This window comes from Macaca nemestrina, chromosome 4, assembly GCF_043159975.1.
Source record: "Macaca nemestrina isolate mMacNem1 chromosome 4, mMacNem.hap1, whole genome shotgun sequence".
In the NCBI taxonomy this organism is placed as follows: Eukaryota; Metazoa; Chordata; class Mammalia; order Primates; family Cercopithecidae; genus Macaca; species Macaca nemestrina.
This window is the reverse complement of record NC_092128.1, coordinates 3,528,561-3,542,094: the sequence shown is the minus strand read 5'-3', so window position 1 is coordinate 3,542,094 and position 13,534 is coordinate 3,528,561. Positions and strand designations below refer to the sequence as shown.

Below are 13,534 nucleotides of genomic sequence, written 5' to 3'. Positions count from 1 at the left end.
TGAAATGTAATTCAGTTAAGTATTGATCTCTCAAAAAATCTAATTTACAATTCTGTGTATAAAAATATAATTTGTGGACCCCCATGAAGCACGTTTGAGTTTGCACTTGCTGAGAAGCAGGAGATGGAAGGGAGGGATGGCAGGGACAGAGGTTTGCTTTCTGACAGCCGGGACGAGGGACATGTAGAAAAATAGACTCTGAGCAGGTTGCTTGGCCTCACAAAATAATCTTTCCCCCGTGAGTACAGTTCACATGATCATAATAAATTATCCAAGAAACAAACTATTTAAGGCTCTTGAAGGTCCGGTTCATATTATTTAAAACATCTATTCATACCAAATAAATAGCCAGGAGAGGAGGAAAAAATAACCAAAATAAAACAATAACCAAAAAATTCAAAAATTATATATCAACTAAACACAACAACAAAACTTCCCGGGGTCCTTGTTTCCTTAGAGTCTACTTTGGACTGTCCTACTTTATTATTATTATTATTATTATAATAACTCAGTCTGGTTCGTGCGCCTTTTCCGAGTGTCTTTTTGCTTTGCGTTGCTGTTGCTGCCCTGCCCCGCCCCCTCCCGCGCCCCTCCCCGGGCCCCCCAGCTTCAGCTGGACTTGACCGCCATGCCCAGCGGGTGCAGGGCCTCGCTGTCCAGGAGCCAGGTGCCTATTTGGTAGAGCAGCTGCGAGTACCAGTGGATGCCCGCGGTGGCCCCCGCACCCGTAGCGTCGGCTGCACCTGGCGCAGGCGGGGGTACTCGGCTGCCGCCGCCCCCGCGGTCCCCACCGCCGCTGTCCCCGCCGCGGTCCGTGCGCGCGGGCGCCAGTGCAGCCAGGAGCGCGTGCGCCAGGCGGAAAGGCGCGAAGGCCCGGTGCGCCCAGCCGTGCTCCTCGATGACGGCGTAGCACGAGGCCAGCACCCGGTTGATGAGGATGGTGCCCTGGGCCGTGAGCGGCGCGTAGGCGCCCGCGGCCTCCTCGCGTAGGGTCACGCTGTGTACAGCGGCGGGCAGGAGCCGGCGGTCCCCGTCGCGCTCGGCCACCACATACACGCGCTGGCCCGGGCGCACGCGGCTGGCGAACAGCGCCCGATGCCCCAGTGCGCCTTCGAAAGGCGGCCCCGCGCCTGAGAACGCCTCGGGCTCCGCGGCGGCAGAGTCGTTGTGCGGCGCCACGAAGAGCAGGTGCGCGGCGGTGAGCAGCAGGCGCTCGCGCGGCTCCCGGGTCTCGATCACATAGAAGACCTTCTTGGCGCCGTCGTCGCGGTCCAGGAAAGTGAGGAAGTCGCTGTAGAGTAGCCGGCCCTGGTCGTCCGCCGCCAGCACGCGGTCCCCGGGGCGCAGGTCCTTTACCAGCTTGGTGCCGCCCTGCTCCAGGTGCACAGTGGCCGAGCCCGGGAAGCAGCCGCCCGATTTGGCCGCCACCGAGTTCTCTGCGGGTGAGAAGAAGGGAGAGAAGAGAGGACAGGGCATTGAGTTCCGAGAGGGAGGCGCGTCTCGGGGAGGAGGGCGCACGCTTGGTGCCCGCGCGCCTAGGCTAGGGATGCGCTCAGCGCTGGGCGGGGCGATTGATTCCAGGGGTCCCGCACAGACCTCCCTCCCCCAACCCCACCGCCCCAGGGACAGGATTCCGACGCAGGCACATTCCTTAACAATTCTCTAAGTCTGCGCTGGCGGTGACAGAGGTTGGCTGGCGTTTCCTGCAGAGGCCGGTGACACTCCTTCCTTCCGCCTTCCTCCAACCCCACCCCCAGCTCCGCACACACCCCCGCCTCGCCGCGAATCCATCCAGAGGGTGTTTGCTCTGCACTTGGATTCCTCTGGAAGCCTCCTTGAGATCCCGCGGGCGCCGGGCGCACCCTCCTTCCCTCCCGCCCCGGCGCGGGGCGCGGCGCCTGCTCGCGCGCTCAGCACCCGGGCTGCGCGGCGGAAACCCCTGGCCCGCCGACCCGCCAGCCCTCAGCACCCTGCCGCGCCTCGGCGTGGGCCTGCGGAGGGGCGGGGGCGGGGAGTGAAAAATAGCTGCAGTAGTTGTAGCAACTGGACAAACATTCCAGAGATTGGCCGAGGTGTGAAAATCCGAGGCTTGTGTGGATTTTCTAATTAAAATCCAATAAAGGGCCCAGCATTGTCATTGTGATTTCTGGGATAAACAGGAGACACTCTTGGAAGCGGACACTTCCATTTTCTCCCCTCCCTTTTCTCAGCTCACTCTCTCCCCAGCTCTCGGGCCCCCCCCTCCCTATTTGCTCAGGTGCAAACCCCCCCGTGTGCAATTCACAAGCACTATTTGCACAGCCAGGCCTCTCTTCCAAGCACTCAAGATGTGTATTTGAATTTTAAATGGCGGGGCCTGTTCGGAGCGCTGGAAGCTCCGAGTCTCAAGGCCCCTTGACTACCCGCTTTCTCGAGCCCTCTGTCGCTCTCTGAGGCTCACTGTCCCGAGGACAATAATTGAAGTTGGGGCGGAGCGCAGGGGGCCGGGGAGGAGGGCGGGGAGGGCCGTCTTCTTTGCATTCCAATCTCTGGGATCATGCTTTTTGCAAATAGAGATTGCCAGAAAGAATCTTCCTGCTGGAATTACAGGGGGCTTTTAATCTTCTCATCGGTTTCTCCGGCATGAAGTGCGGGGCTGGCCGTTGGAGGCCCTCCGTAGCTCCCCGGAATGCGACCCCGGGCGCTGGCTAGCCCGAGTCGTCGAGTCGCACGGCCCGGCTTGACACGCTGCGCCCCGCGCCCCCGCCCGTGTGCGCAGAATGCCAATGAGCGGCTCCCGCGCCGCGGCTCTGCTCTCCCGGCGCGATCCGGCGGATGGATTAGCGCTGCTCACTTGGGAGGAGGCCTCCGGAGACCCCCGCTAGGGGGACCCCGAGGGCAGGGAGCCGGGGAGGAGGTTTTGCTCAGGGAGCGCCCTGGGCCCAGGGGCCGCCGCCGAGGCCGCGAGGTGGGGGTGCCGCCTCCTGCCTCCCTGCGGCCGGGAGCTCTCCGGGCCGCACACCCGCCCCTGCCGCCCCCGCTCCACGCCTTTGCTTTCTGTGGGGACAAGAAGCCACGCTTGCCTTTACCTACAAGTGTGCCTTGACACCTTTAAAGTGTTTTCCTACTAACATATTGCCATTAACTTGGAATTTAGGAGACAAGTAGGGAAACCTGGAAGGGGGGTGAGGAAGGCAGAGTTTCCCCGAAATTCACCGTGAACGGCTTTGCTAAACGTGCCGATGTATGCGGGCGGAGGAGAGCGTTGTGCACACAGCCCCAGGCCGGAGGTTCGCGTGCGCGCGATGGCGCCTCCTCTACCGCTGTTCCTCGCCAGCAACAGCGTGTGGCGTTGCAGGCCCAGAGAAGGCAGCCTCACGCCGACTCGGGCCGGCTTTCCGGGACTTGCCCGCCGCCCAGGGCGTCCCAGCCCGGCTCCCAATAGGAACGCAGGCTTCGGGCGCGCGGCCTCCAGAAGCTGGAGGTGGTTACCCCTGGGTTTACTGCCGCCCACCACGCCTATCCCCAAAGGCTCAGCGAGTGAGCGAAGGCAGCTTAGGATCCACGGGCGCCCGGCCGGGAGGAGCCAGGACGCGGGCTCCGGGGCAGGACAGACGCCCCTGCGCTTGGGACAGCCGGTGGGGGCAGTTGGTTCTTAAGCCCTAAACGAGAGGAAGGAGCTCGCCCAGACCTGGCTAACCGCGCAGTGCTGCCTTCCCTCGCCTGGAAGGGGCTAGCGCCCCTCCCCCAGTCACGCTTTCCCACCCCCCTGCAGTGCGGGCTCCAGAAGCGGGCAGGAAGCCACAGGACCCCACCTCGGGTCATGGAGAACCCTGGGCTCTGTGGCCTCAAAGGTAGGGGTGAGTTCGAGGGGCCGGCACCTCACAGGGCAGGTTCCCACCGCGGAAACGCAGTCATCGCCCAGTGCCCCTGCTCCTGGCCCTCAGCCTCCCCCCAGGTTTCTTTTTCCCTTGAATTAAGCCGGGGGTCTGCCAGTGGCCTTCCGTGGGGGCGGATCGGGGGTCCAGGGCCAGCTTACCTGCTTTCACCGAGCAGTGGATGTGCGCCTTGGACTCGTAGTACACCCAGTCGAAGCCGGCCTCCACCGCCAGGCGGGCCAGCATGCCGTACTTGCTGCGGTCGCGGTCGGACGTGGTGATGTCCACTGCGCGGCCCTCGTAGTGCAGAGACTCCTCTGAGTGGTGGCCATCCTCGTCCCAGCCCTCGGTCACCCGCAGTTTCACTCCTGGCCACTGGTTCATCACCGAAATGGCCAAAGCGTTCAACTTGTCCTTACACCTCTGCGAAGACAAGGGGACCCCCACCGACGGACACATTAGCCTGGGCGGACGCCACCCCTCCCGGCCCCTCCGTCAGCCTGCCCTGCCCAGTCTCAAGGCGCGAGGGCCATGCGGAGAGGTGGGGAGACGGGAGTTGGAACGGCCCAAACACACGGAAGAGCTGAGCCCCGGGCTGGGGAAGAGGGGCAGCATTTGCGGAGGAGCATGGAGGAGCACGTCCTCTCAGAGTAGAGCTGGGGGCCTTTCTCCAGGTCCTGTAACAGCCGATGCTCCTAGCGGGGCCTAAGAAGCAAATAAAGTTTCTCTGAAACAAGTGACCTGCATGATTCGGACATCAACTCCGGGACCCTCCAGGGGCACCTTCTGCGATACCCGCCCCGCCCCCACGTTGCCCTCCACTTCCAGCCCCCCTTCTGCGGCCCCTTTCTCCACCTGCGAAGGCTCCACCTTCTCTCCGTGTAGAATCCCTCACAGCAGGCCTGACAGATACCTGGGTGCAAGTTCCCAGAAATAAAGAAAAATGCACTGCGCGTTTCTTTGAGAATTGAAGGCCTTGCATTTATTTGCCTCAGGCCCTAACCCTATCCGAGGCAGAGGGGAGGCCAGAAGCCGCTGGCGGGGCTGCAGGGTGGTCGGGAGCCCAGGTGGAAGGCGGCTAGGTGAGTTACCACTTGCAGCACGGGCTGGGGCCGGGACAGACATTCTTTATCTGGACAGCCACATTCTTTTTGCCCGTGGAACTCTTTTCTGCCTGGCTTTTCTGTGGTCTGATTGTGTTTCTTGTTTTCTTTAACCTGTTCCCTTCCTCCCCTCTTGTTTTCTTGGCCCCAGCATAGAATGGTGTCCAGCAAGTTTGAAGAGCAAACTGAAGAGGTGGAGGGAGGGGGAGGGGTTTGAGAGGAGGGGGAGGGGAGCCAGGAAGGCCTGAGGTCTCCGCCTGGGGAGTCTCCCAGGAAGTTGCCTGGTAGGAATAAGGAAGCACTGACTAGGCAGATGCAGACGGGGTTACCTGACACTCAGATTGTGGGGGTTCCCCTGGGTCACTTTCAGATAAGGATGCGACAGAAAGCAGTTGAATCCACTGTGTGTGTTTGTGGGGGCACTGACTTGCTTCCTGGATGTTTATCCTGCTGCTGCTGGTGGGACACGGGATTTACAGAGGGGGAACTGGCACAGATGATGATGGTGGCATCCCCCAAGAAGCTGCGCCAAGTGGAGGCCGAGGGGCAATTTCAAGGTGACTGCTGCAGAGGGCGGGGCTGACCTCTAACCTCCTCCAGTCTGGAAGGATGCTCTGCTTGGAGTCTGGTTGTCGTGATGGAAGGACAGCTTCTGTCCAGGGCCCTAACTGTAGCGTGGGTGGGGGGACCCTTTCGAGAGGGTGGGGCGAGGACGCTGGCCCCACTGCTGCCGCGCTTTAAGGGGACGTGACAAATTGCGCAACAGGAAAAGTCCTGTGTATCTGGCAGCAATAAAAACCAGTAATATGGTTGTAGAGTTAAACATACAACAACTGGGGGTGGGGTAGGGCTGGGGGCCGCCCTGGTAACAGGTCAGTGCCTGCAGGTTTCTGGGCCTGCCAGCAGTTAAAGAAAAAAAAGTCGGAAGGGCAGAATTTGAGTGAGGTCATCTTGAGGATTGAACGCGTTTTACATGAAAATCAATCAGTAAACCAGGGTCAGTTTAGAGCTGTGATGTGAGGCCCGTTGCGCGCAGGCGCACACCACCAACACGCACACGGACCCCCCATGCAAGCCCCCCACCCCACCGCAGCTCCCTCCCCTGGGGCTTCGCCGATGAAGCTTTAAACAGCTTCCCAGGAGGGCAGCCAGGGAAAGGGCGGCAGGGTGAGGAGGACCCGGCCCCCAGCTCTGGGAACTGCGCCACTTGGGCAGGCATGGAGGACCCGGGGCAGGGAGACCCCGGCCTAGCCGGGCCGCGACGGGAGGTGGCAGCGCGGGTGAGGGGCGGAGGCCGAGGGTTGCCGGAGTTGGCGCCCCCGCCCCTCGAACCCTCCCCCGGCCGGGCTCCGTGCGGCCTCGGCTGGCGGCCTCTCCTCCGCCCGCGCTGGGCGGGATTGTCGCAGGCAAAGCCGGGAAGCCCAGGCCGGTTATTAATTCATTGGGTCGTGTGCCGCGAATCAAGCCCGACTCTGTGCAGCCACCGTGAAGCCCAGCAGGGCCGCCGGGGCCGGGCTTTGTGTCGGCTGAGGCCAAGTTGTTCCCCACGCCTGAGCTCCTGCCCACCTCCCTGATCTGCGAGCCGCGCCGACTGTCACCGCCAGCAGCCGGTGGGCTTCCCCCAGCGCGGGGGTGGGGGCGTCCCAACCTCAAAACAGCCCCAGCCCCCAAAACGCACCTCTCTCCACTGTCCTTTCCCCAGGCTTGGTGGAACAGCCCCTCCCCAAACCCACACCTGAGCGTCTTTCCTGGCGGCCCCAGAGCGCACAGGAAATCTATTTAGTGTGGCGGCTTGGGACCCTACTCCAGGCTTCAGATCCGGCCCTCGGGCCTCCTTCCCCCTGGGACCCCCCTGGCCGCCAGCACCCTCGCCTGGCACCCTAGGCCAGCGCAGGGAGAGCGTGTCTGTCTGCGCTTTCCTCTCCCGGGTTAATATTAACCGGCAGCTCCTGCGTTCCAGAACTGCTCTGAAAGTTCCACTGGGGACGATCTCGCCATGGTTGAGGGACTTGGGCGGCAGTCACATTAGAGACCCAGAGACAGGGAGGGAGACAGAAGAGGAGGGCCACGCAGCTGGGGCAGAGCCTAGGTGGTTATTTAAAATGAGGGCGTCCGGGCAGGCTCCCCAAACCTCCCACGGGCCTGGGGCTCCCCTGCCTCCTCCTTCACCCGGCCCCTGCCCTCAGCACCCGAGCCTCCGCCTTCCCCATCCCTTCCTCCCCCACCCTTAACTCCTGGAATCGGGAGAAGGAAGGTAGGGGAGGGATCAACTGGGGGTACCTCACAGACTGCCAGCCCCTACCCCCCTCGGTTTTAGGGGACCTTTGTGGGGTCTGCCTGATAATCCCGGCCTGGCTCTCCCCACCCAACCCCCACTTGGGCCGTCCTTCCCCCTCCTTTTGTGTTGGGAACGGGAATAGCCACTGCCCAAGGAAAAAAGTATTTGTTTTCGTTTCGTTCGTCTGAGGGAAGTTGACAGAAGGTCAGAAGTTCAAATGCTGCCTGTGCGCGCGGCGGCGAGAGTGGCCGGGCGCGGGGCCGCTGGGCCCTGCGTCCCCGGGTAGGGCGGGCGGGGGTCGGGGGTAGGCCCCCTGTCTGGGGGCTCCGGCTGGGACGCGGAGGCCCAGAGGCCGGGCAGGCGGCGGACTAGGGAGGGGGGCGCGGCCCAGGGCAGGCCGGCGGAGCCCGCGCTGCGCCCTGGTCCCTGCGCGGGCGCCCCCATCTCCGCGCCTCCGCCGCCGGGGTCGCTACCGCGAACCCGGCGCTGCTGTTAGCTCCTGCGTTGCCTGCGCTCCGGCGCGTGGAGCGGCAGAGCCCGGCGGCTCCAGCCCAACCCCGCGCGCACTGAAACCCTAGCCGCGGGGGATCGATAACCCAGGAGTAAGTGGGGCTGCATGCGTCTGCCTCGCTGCGCGGCTCTGCGCGCTTGCAGCTTTGCAGCAGGGCGGCAAGGCCCGAGTCCTGGGAAGGGGTGCGAGCCCAGGACCCCTTCTGCAGTATTGGCCTCCCGCAGACCAGGGCAGAAGCTGACCCACTCTGGCTCTGGGACCTCGGGTGTCCACGCCCCCGCTGCTCTCTCCGCAGCGCCTCCCTCCTATCGGGTTCCGAGGGACCCTGGCAAGTCCCCTCCTCCGCAGGGAGCGAGGGTGACGAGAGGATGGGCGCCCCAGGCTAGCCGGAGAACTCCCTCCAGCCAGCTGCACACACCGGGCACCCCGTGGCCCGTGCAGAGTTAATTGTGGATCGCGCTGCTCTCTGGCACTGGCGCGCGCGTCCACACTCGCGGTCCAGATTTAAGGTGGTCGGAAGCAGATGAGGGAGAACAAGGAAATCAGGACCATTTCCCATTCCTCTCCTTTCCGACAGCTGGAGCAGGCTACCTCGCCTGCTCCTCGCCTTTCTCGGCCCCAAGCAAGCTTGAGAATCGGGTCGGGGAAGCAGGGCGGCCCAGAGGTAGCTCCTCTCTCTCTGCCGTCCGTACCCTCCCCCTGCACTTGCGCCCCACCAGCGCCACTCCATCAGCCGCTGTGCGCACCTAGCCCTAAAGGTAGGACTTGAATATTTTAATAGGGCAATAAAAAGGATGTTGACCTATATTTGCAAGGAAACCCATTTCTGGCTTCAGTTATACGTGCATGGAGTTTCAGAAAGTCTAGAATTGGCTGGGAGATTGGCAGCTCAGAAATCTCAAAGGAGGTGGGGAGAGAGAGAGGAATTCATATTTTGCTTAGCTTCCCCTCCCCCCACACTAATATTTATTCTCTCTTAATTCTTATGCAAGCAGGTTGAAAACTAAAGTGATGCAATGCCAATAAGTTCTAAGTCCCTCCCCTAAGGTACCTCGGGCTTGGAAGAAGGAAAGAGCATCCTTAAAGAAATATCAATACATTCACACTCTGATGGGCACAATTGCGGACATGCAATCGCAAAGCCAGCTCTGCGATACAGCCAGGGACCCAGGGACGGGCGGAGTCGCCTCTGGAGCCCCTGCCTTTTGTCAGAACTGCCTCCTGGCTTTTCCAGTTGAGAATTCTTTGGTGGGGAGGTGTAGGGTGGGGGTTGTAGTGGGAAAGAAAACCACAGAGGTGACGGGAAACGTGGGGGCCTTGAGCTCCAATGCCCAAAGCTACGTTCGTTGCAGAGTGCCCGGAGGCCACTCCGTGTTTGTGGGAGGGGGATTCCCACCCTCTCCTTCCATTTCCACTCCTGACTTGGAAAGGGCCGACACCCCCCAAGTGAAGGTCTCCCCAAGTTACAAGCCAGGGCAGAAGTAGGATGGGGAAGGCCGTTGTAGCAAGACTCATCAAATCAGGGCCATAATGAACCACGTCTGTTACCGTCCTCACCCCCACCACACCCTAAACTTCTCCAGCTGGACCCTTGACCTCCATTCTCCTCCAGGAACAGGAAGAGATGGGGGGCGGGCAGGTGGGTGGGGAAGAAGTGGGTGAAATCACCTTCCTATCTGCCCGAAGAGCAAACAGAGTTAAGTCTGGAAGTGTTCGGCTTCTCCTAACCCCCTGGAAAGCCACACATTCCACGCCCCGGCGCTGGGTTCCTACCTGAGTCATCAGCCTGTCCGCTCCGGTGTTTTCTTCATCCTTAAATATGATGTCGGGGTTGTAATTGGGGGTGAGTTCCTTAAATCTCTCGGAGTTTCTGGAGATCTTCCCTTCATATCTTCCGCTGGCGCCTAGGGTCTTCTCAGCCACATTGGGGATAAACTGCTTGTAGGCTAAAGGGGTCAGCTTTTTGGGGTGCCGCCGCTTCCCGAACCCCCTGCCCGGTCCGCACGCCAGTCCCGAGCACACCAGCAGCGAGGAGACAAGGACTAGCAGCAGACATCTCGCCAGCAGCAGCATCTCGCCCATGGAACTGATGACTTCCGAGCTGTCCCCGTGCGGGTCCGTGCGCGAGTGCGCGCGGCGGGTGTGTGCGTGTGCGCTCTCTCTTGCGCTCTCCCTTCCTCGCTCCGGCTCGCCCGCCCGCTCGCTCCCTCGCCGGCTGCCTGGCTCTTTCTCTTCCTATATAACCTTGCCCGCCGCGGCTGCGGGGCACTCTCCACCGCTCCCCACCCAGACAGGGGCTGGAATGGCAGGCTGCCGGCCGCTGATAACGGAACACATCGGAGTTGGGTCGCGAGACAGCAATCAAAAGACAAAAAGAGTCTGATTTTAAATGGTAGCAAGCCTGGAGAGCTTGTGAGAGAGGCTGCCTTTAGCACTATATTATAGCTGCCAGGGGCGCATCTGATTGGCCAAAGCCGCACAAGCTTGTCTTCTGATGTTAACCCTGAAGAAGACTACATTTTTTTTTTCTGTTGCTGCTGTTGCTTTATTTTCACCTGAAGGCTTCGAGTTTAAAAAAAAAAATCTTTCCTGAGATAAAGGTGGGCGGGAGGGAGGAGCGCATGTCTTGTGGAAACAGCAGTTACTCCCGGCTTTGTGTACACCCTTGTGTTTCCCCCTGACTTTGCCTGGAATGGTAGGTGCTTCAGTTAAAACCAACTTAAGTTTTTAAAGGACAGTTTAAACCCCCCCCCACCACCACCACCAAGCTTCAGTCATCAAGCACAGAGTCGTTCACACATTTGAGGGGCACAGCTGCCCAGCTGTTATTTAATTTTTCTTCCCCAGGGACTTTAGAGTGCAGGCTCCTTCTCCCTGCATTTTGAAGAAAGAGGACTGAGCCCCTCCTGAAGAGTCAGCCTCTGTGCACCGAGGATAATTATGAGTGACCATAACTTAAAGCACTGGCATTCGAAATGCTTTAAGCGCCTTAGAAAAATGTAAAAATAGTGCTCTTTTATTGTGCTTCAATTAATACTTTTTTTTTTTTTTGGTAGAGCTCTGCAAATGGGATGGAGGCGTGCTCAAGGGCAGGTACAGAGTGAACTGCGGGCGTCAGGGTGGATGGGCAAAGTAGGTCTGGGGCCTGCACCCCAGCACAGAGGAGAGAGTGGGGGTCAGTGTGTGCGCTGGGTGTGTGGAGGCCATTGCAGGGTGTGTTGGGGGGGCAGGCGAGTGGGCGAAGCTGTACTCACACAACCCCCACGATCGATCAGAGCAAAGTGCAGAGCCAGGGATGAGCTGAATGTGGAATTCAGGCTCCTTGCAAAGCTGGCCTTGTGTGGGGGCTCAGCAGGCCACCAGCCTTCAGGCACAGGAGCCACCAGGTCCTAGGGGCTGCAGCCCAAGAGGTCAGGGGCCTTGGGGGAACAGTGTTCTGGTTAATGAGGGGCTTCCTAGAAAGAGGGCACAGTGCCTAGGAGTCGGCAATCTTTGAGTCTATCATCACCTCACTTTTTGCAGAAAAAGTGAAAAAAAATCTCAAAAGTCCTAATTAAACAAGGAAAATAAAATTTGAAGCTCCCCCCAACCCTGCTTTTTTTTTTTTGACAGATCATGCCCTTCCCCTCCTCATCCCCCATCCCACTCATGTACAATCATTCCTCTAGCATAGGATGAGGGAGTGAGGGTTATTTACGTGGAGGGGAAATCCTGACCCTGAGGAGTCATCAGATGCTGCGAATGGGGCCCTGTGAAGTTAAACACTCTCCCTTGACCCCAGGCCGTTGGAGTGGAGGGGGAGAGGCCCCTCGTGAAGCTCATTCCTCAAACAATGGAAGTTTCCAGAAGTTTCCTTTGCAGATCAACTTCGTGTGTGTGTGGTGGGGGAGAGAAGGAGTGGAGCATCTTCAGATATGTGTCTTGGGCATAAGAGGCTGAACGTTAACAACACTTGGAGATCTGGGTCCCTTCTGGGAGGTTGCCCCAGGCTCCCCATCCCACCTCTCTTTCTTGTTCTTTTCCATGGTTTGTGAAGCATCATGACCCCCGGAGGAGAGCGCCATGCGGGAGCAGCGTCCACTTGCCCAGGCCCTGGCGGTCTCCACTGAGTGGAGCCGGAGCTCAGCCGAACACAGCGGTTCTCCAGGTGGTGTGTCTGCGCTGCCTGTCCTATTCCCAGTAAAAACAGACACAGAACAGGACCCGGGTCCTCTCCAGAGGAGGCCGACCTGTTTGATGTGTCTACCTGCACAGCATGTGGATGTCACATCACTGGGTGGTGCCTGGGCTGGACCAGCGACCTGGCCCAGTGGGACACTTGCAAACCTTTTGACCACCCTGCCCTCCACCCTTGGCATCTCCTCTTGCTCCAGTCCCTCCTCCCCTCCCCCCCGCCCCGTCTTTCCCCGATACCTACTCCTTACAAATGCAGGTGAGTGCAGAAGGCCCCCCACAGGGGTTGCCACCCTGGGGCCTGAGAGATTGGGTGCGCAGGCCCGCCGGGAGGTGGCATGTGCACACAGCTCACCTCTGCAAAGGGCAGGTGGGCGGGGTGTGCTTTGGAAGCAAAAACCTGAGCTGCACAGAGTTCTGCGTGGGCACAGCTGGACGTGGGGTGCCCCCAGGTGCGGTCAGCTCCCTCTTGGCAGACTGCAGGGAGAAGATGTGGCTTGGCATTGAGCTTGGGTGACTCAGGGCGTTTCCTGAAACTTCCCTGCCCCAAGGGATGGCGTGGGGCCCCCTCCCTCCCCTCCATCTCCAGACAGCCCTGGACACCCTGGAGAGCACATCAGGGGCCGCCCCCCTTGTGGACTGACCAGTCCTCCAGAGTGAAATAATGATAGGCCAGAAAGCCTGCCCCCACGCCTAAGTTCAGAGGGCCTGCGCCTCCGCGTGGGTTGGGGGAACTCGGCACAGAAAGTAATCCCAATTATGTGTATTGTCTTAGAACCAGGCTGCTGGTTCTCTGAGCCCCCCAGAGAAGCTGCTGCTCTGCCCTCCCGCCCCTCACTCCAGGTTCTTCCATCCCACCCGCTCCCCACGGTCCAGCACTGCCTTCCCCGCCAGACGCCAGGCAGTTCTATCTCTTTGCCTTTCCCCACCCGCCCCCAGCAAGTCCATTTGGCCCCCTCCCCGCACCAGCAGAGGCTCCAAACCCCAGCCTCCCTGACAAGGCCAGACATCCAGACATGCTGGGGCTCCATTATTCATCTACCTGGGCTCTGCCTCTCTTCCTTGGGGTCATGCGCATCCCTCCCTCGCTCCTTCCTCCAGCTTTCCCTCCCCCACCCTCCCCCACCTCCACCCCGTGCCCAGCATCCCTGCTGAGGACAGAAGCTGCCTCCTCTTCTGCCCCAGCCCCCAGGCTCCCTCCTGGGCACTGCCCCTGCCCCTCCTTCCGGCCCCTGCCGCTAGATGGCCTCCTCACTCTGCCTTCGGCTCAGGCTTGGCCGGTTTGGGAAATCCCCGCAGTCCCAGGTTGGGAGGCCTGGAAGCCAGGCAGCCTCCTGGTTCATCCTCCCCGGTCCCATCAGCAGTTTCTGCGTCCCCCTCATCTCCCCTTCCCTTCCCCAGATTTGTACCCGCTGGGCCCTGCAGTTATGGAGCCCGCCTGCCTAGCGTCTCCAGGTGCTGCCTCTATTTCTAGTCTCTGGGGTTGGCCTCTAATCTTTCATGTCCTTCTCCCGTTTGATTTTTCTTCCTTATAGTAATTCCACGCAATCTCTTTCCATCCCGCCATCCAGTCTCCACTTCTTTCTGGATTTTCCTGATTTTGGCCAGTGGT

At 60.2% G+C, this 13,534-nt stretch overlaps 1 protein-coding gene across 1 annotated transcript; it reads right to left on the bottom strand.

Annotated features, from left to right (window-relative positions):
- Positions 1 to 608: 608 nt before the first annotated feature.
- LOC105474965 (sonic hedgehog signaling molecule) lies at positions 609 to 10,144 on the bottom strand. Its single transcript, XM_011729914.3, has 3 exons — positions 9,523 to 10,144; positions 4,019 to 4,280; positions 609 to 1,436 (listed from the first exon to the last, which is right to left on the bottom strand). The coding sequence occupies exons 1-3, from the start codon at positions 9,829 to 9,831 to the stop codon at positions 610 to 612; spliced, it is 1,398 nt and encodes a 465-aa protein (XP_011728216.1). The 5' UTR covers positions 9,832 to 10,144; the 3' UTR covers position 609.
- Between the last annotated feature and the right edge of the window lie 3,390 nt (positions 10,145 to 13,534).

What these genes read in the sequence shown, in the direction of transcription:
- LOC105474965 (XM_011729914.3), bottom strand. Translation starts at nt 9,831, where the DNA reads ATGGGCGAGATGCTGCTGCTGGCGAGATGTCTGCTGCTAGTCCTTGTC. An exon ending in CGGACAGGCTGATGACTCAG is followed by an intron (nt 4,281 to 9,522) that starts GTAGGAACCCAG and finishes TTGTCTTCGCAG; the next exon opens with AGGTGTAAGGACAAGTTGAA. An exon ending in CCACTGCTCGGTGAAAGCAG is followed by an intron (nt 1,437 to 4,018) that starts GTAAGCTGGCCC and finishes TCTCACCCGCAG; the next exon opens with AGAACTCGGTGGCGGCCAAA.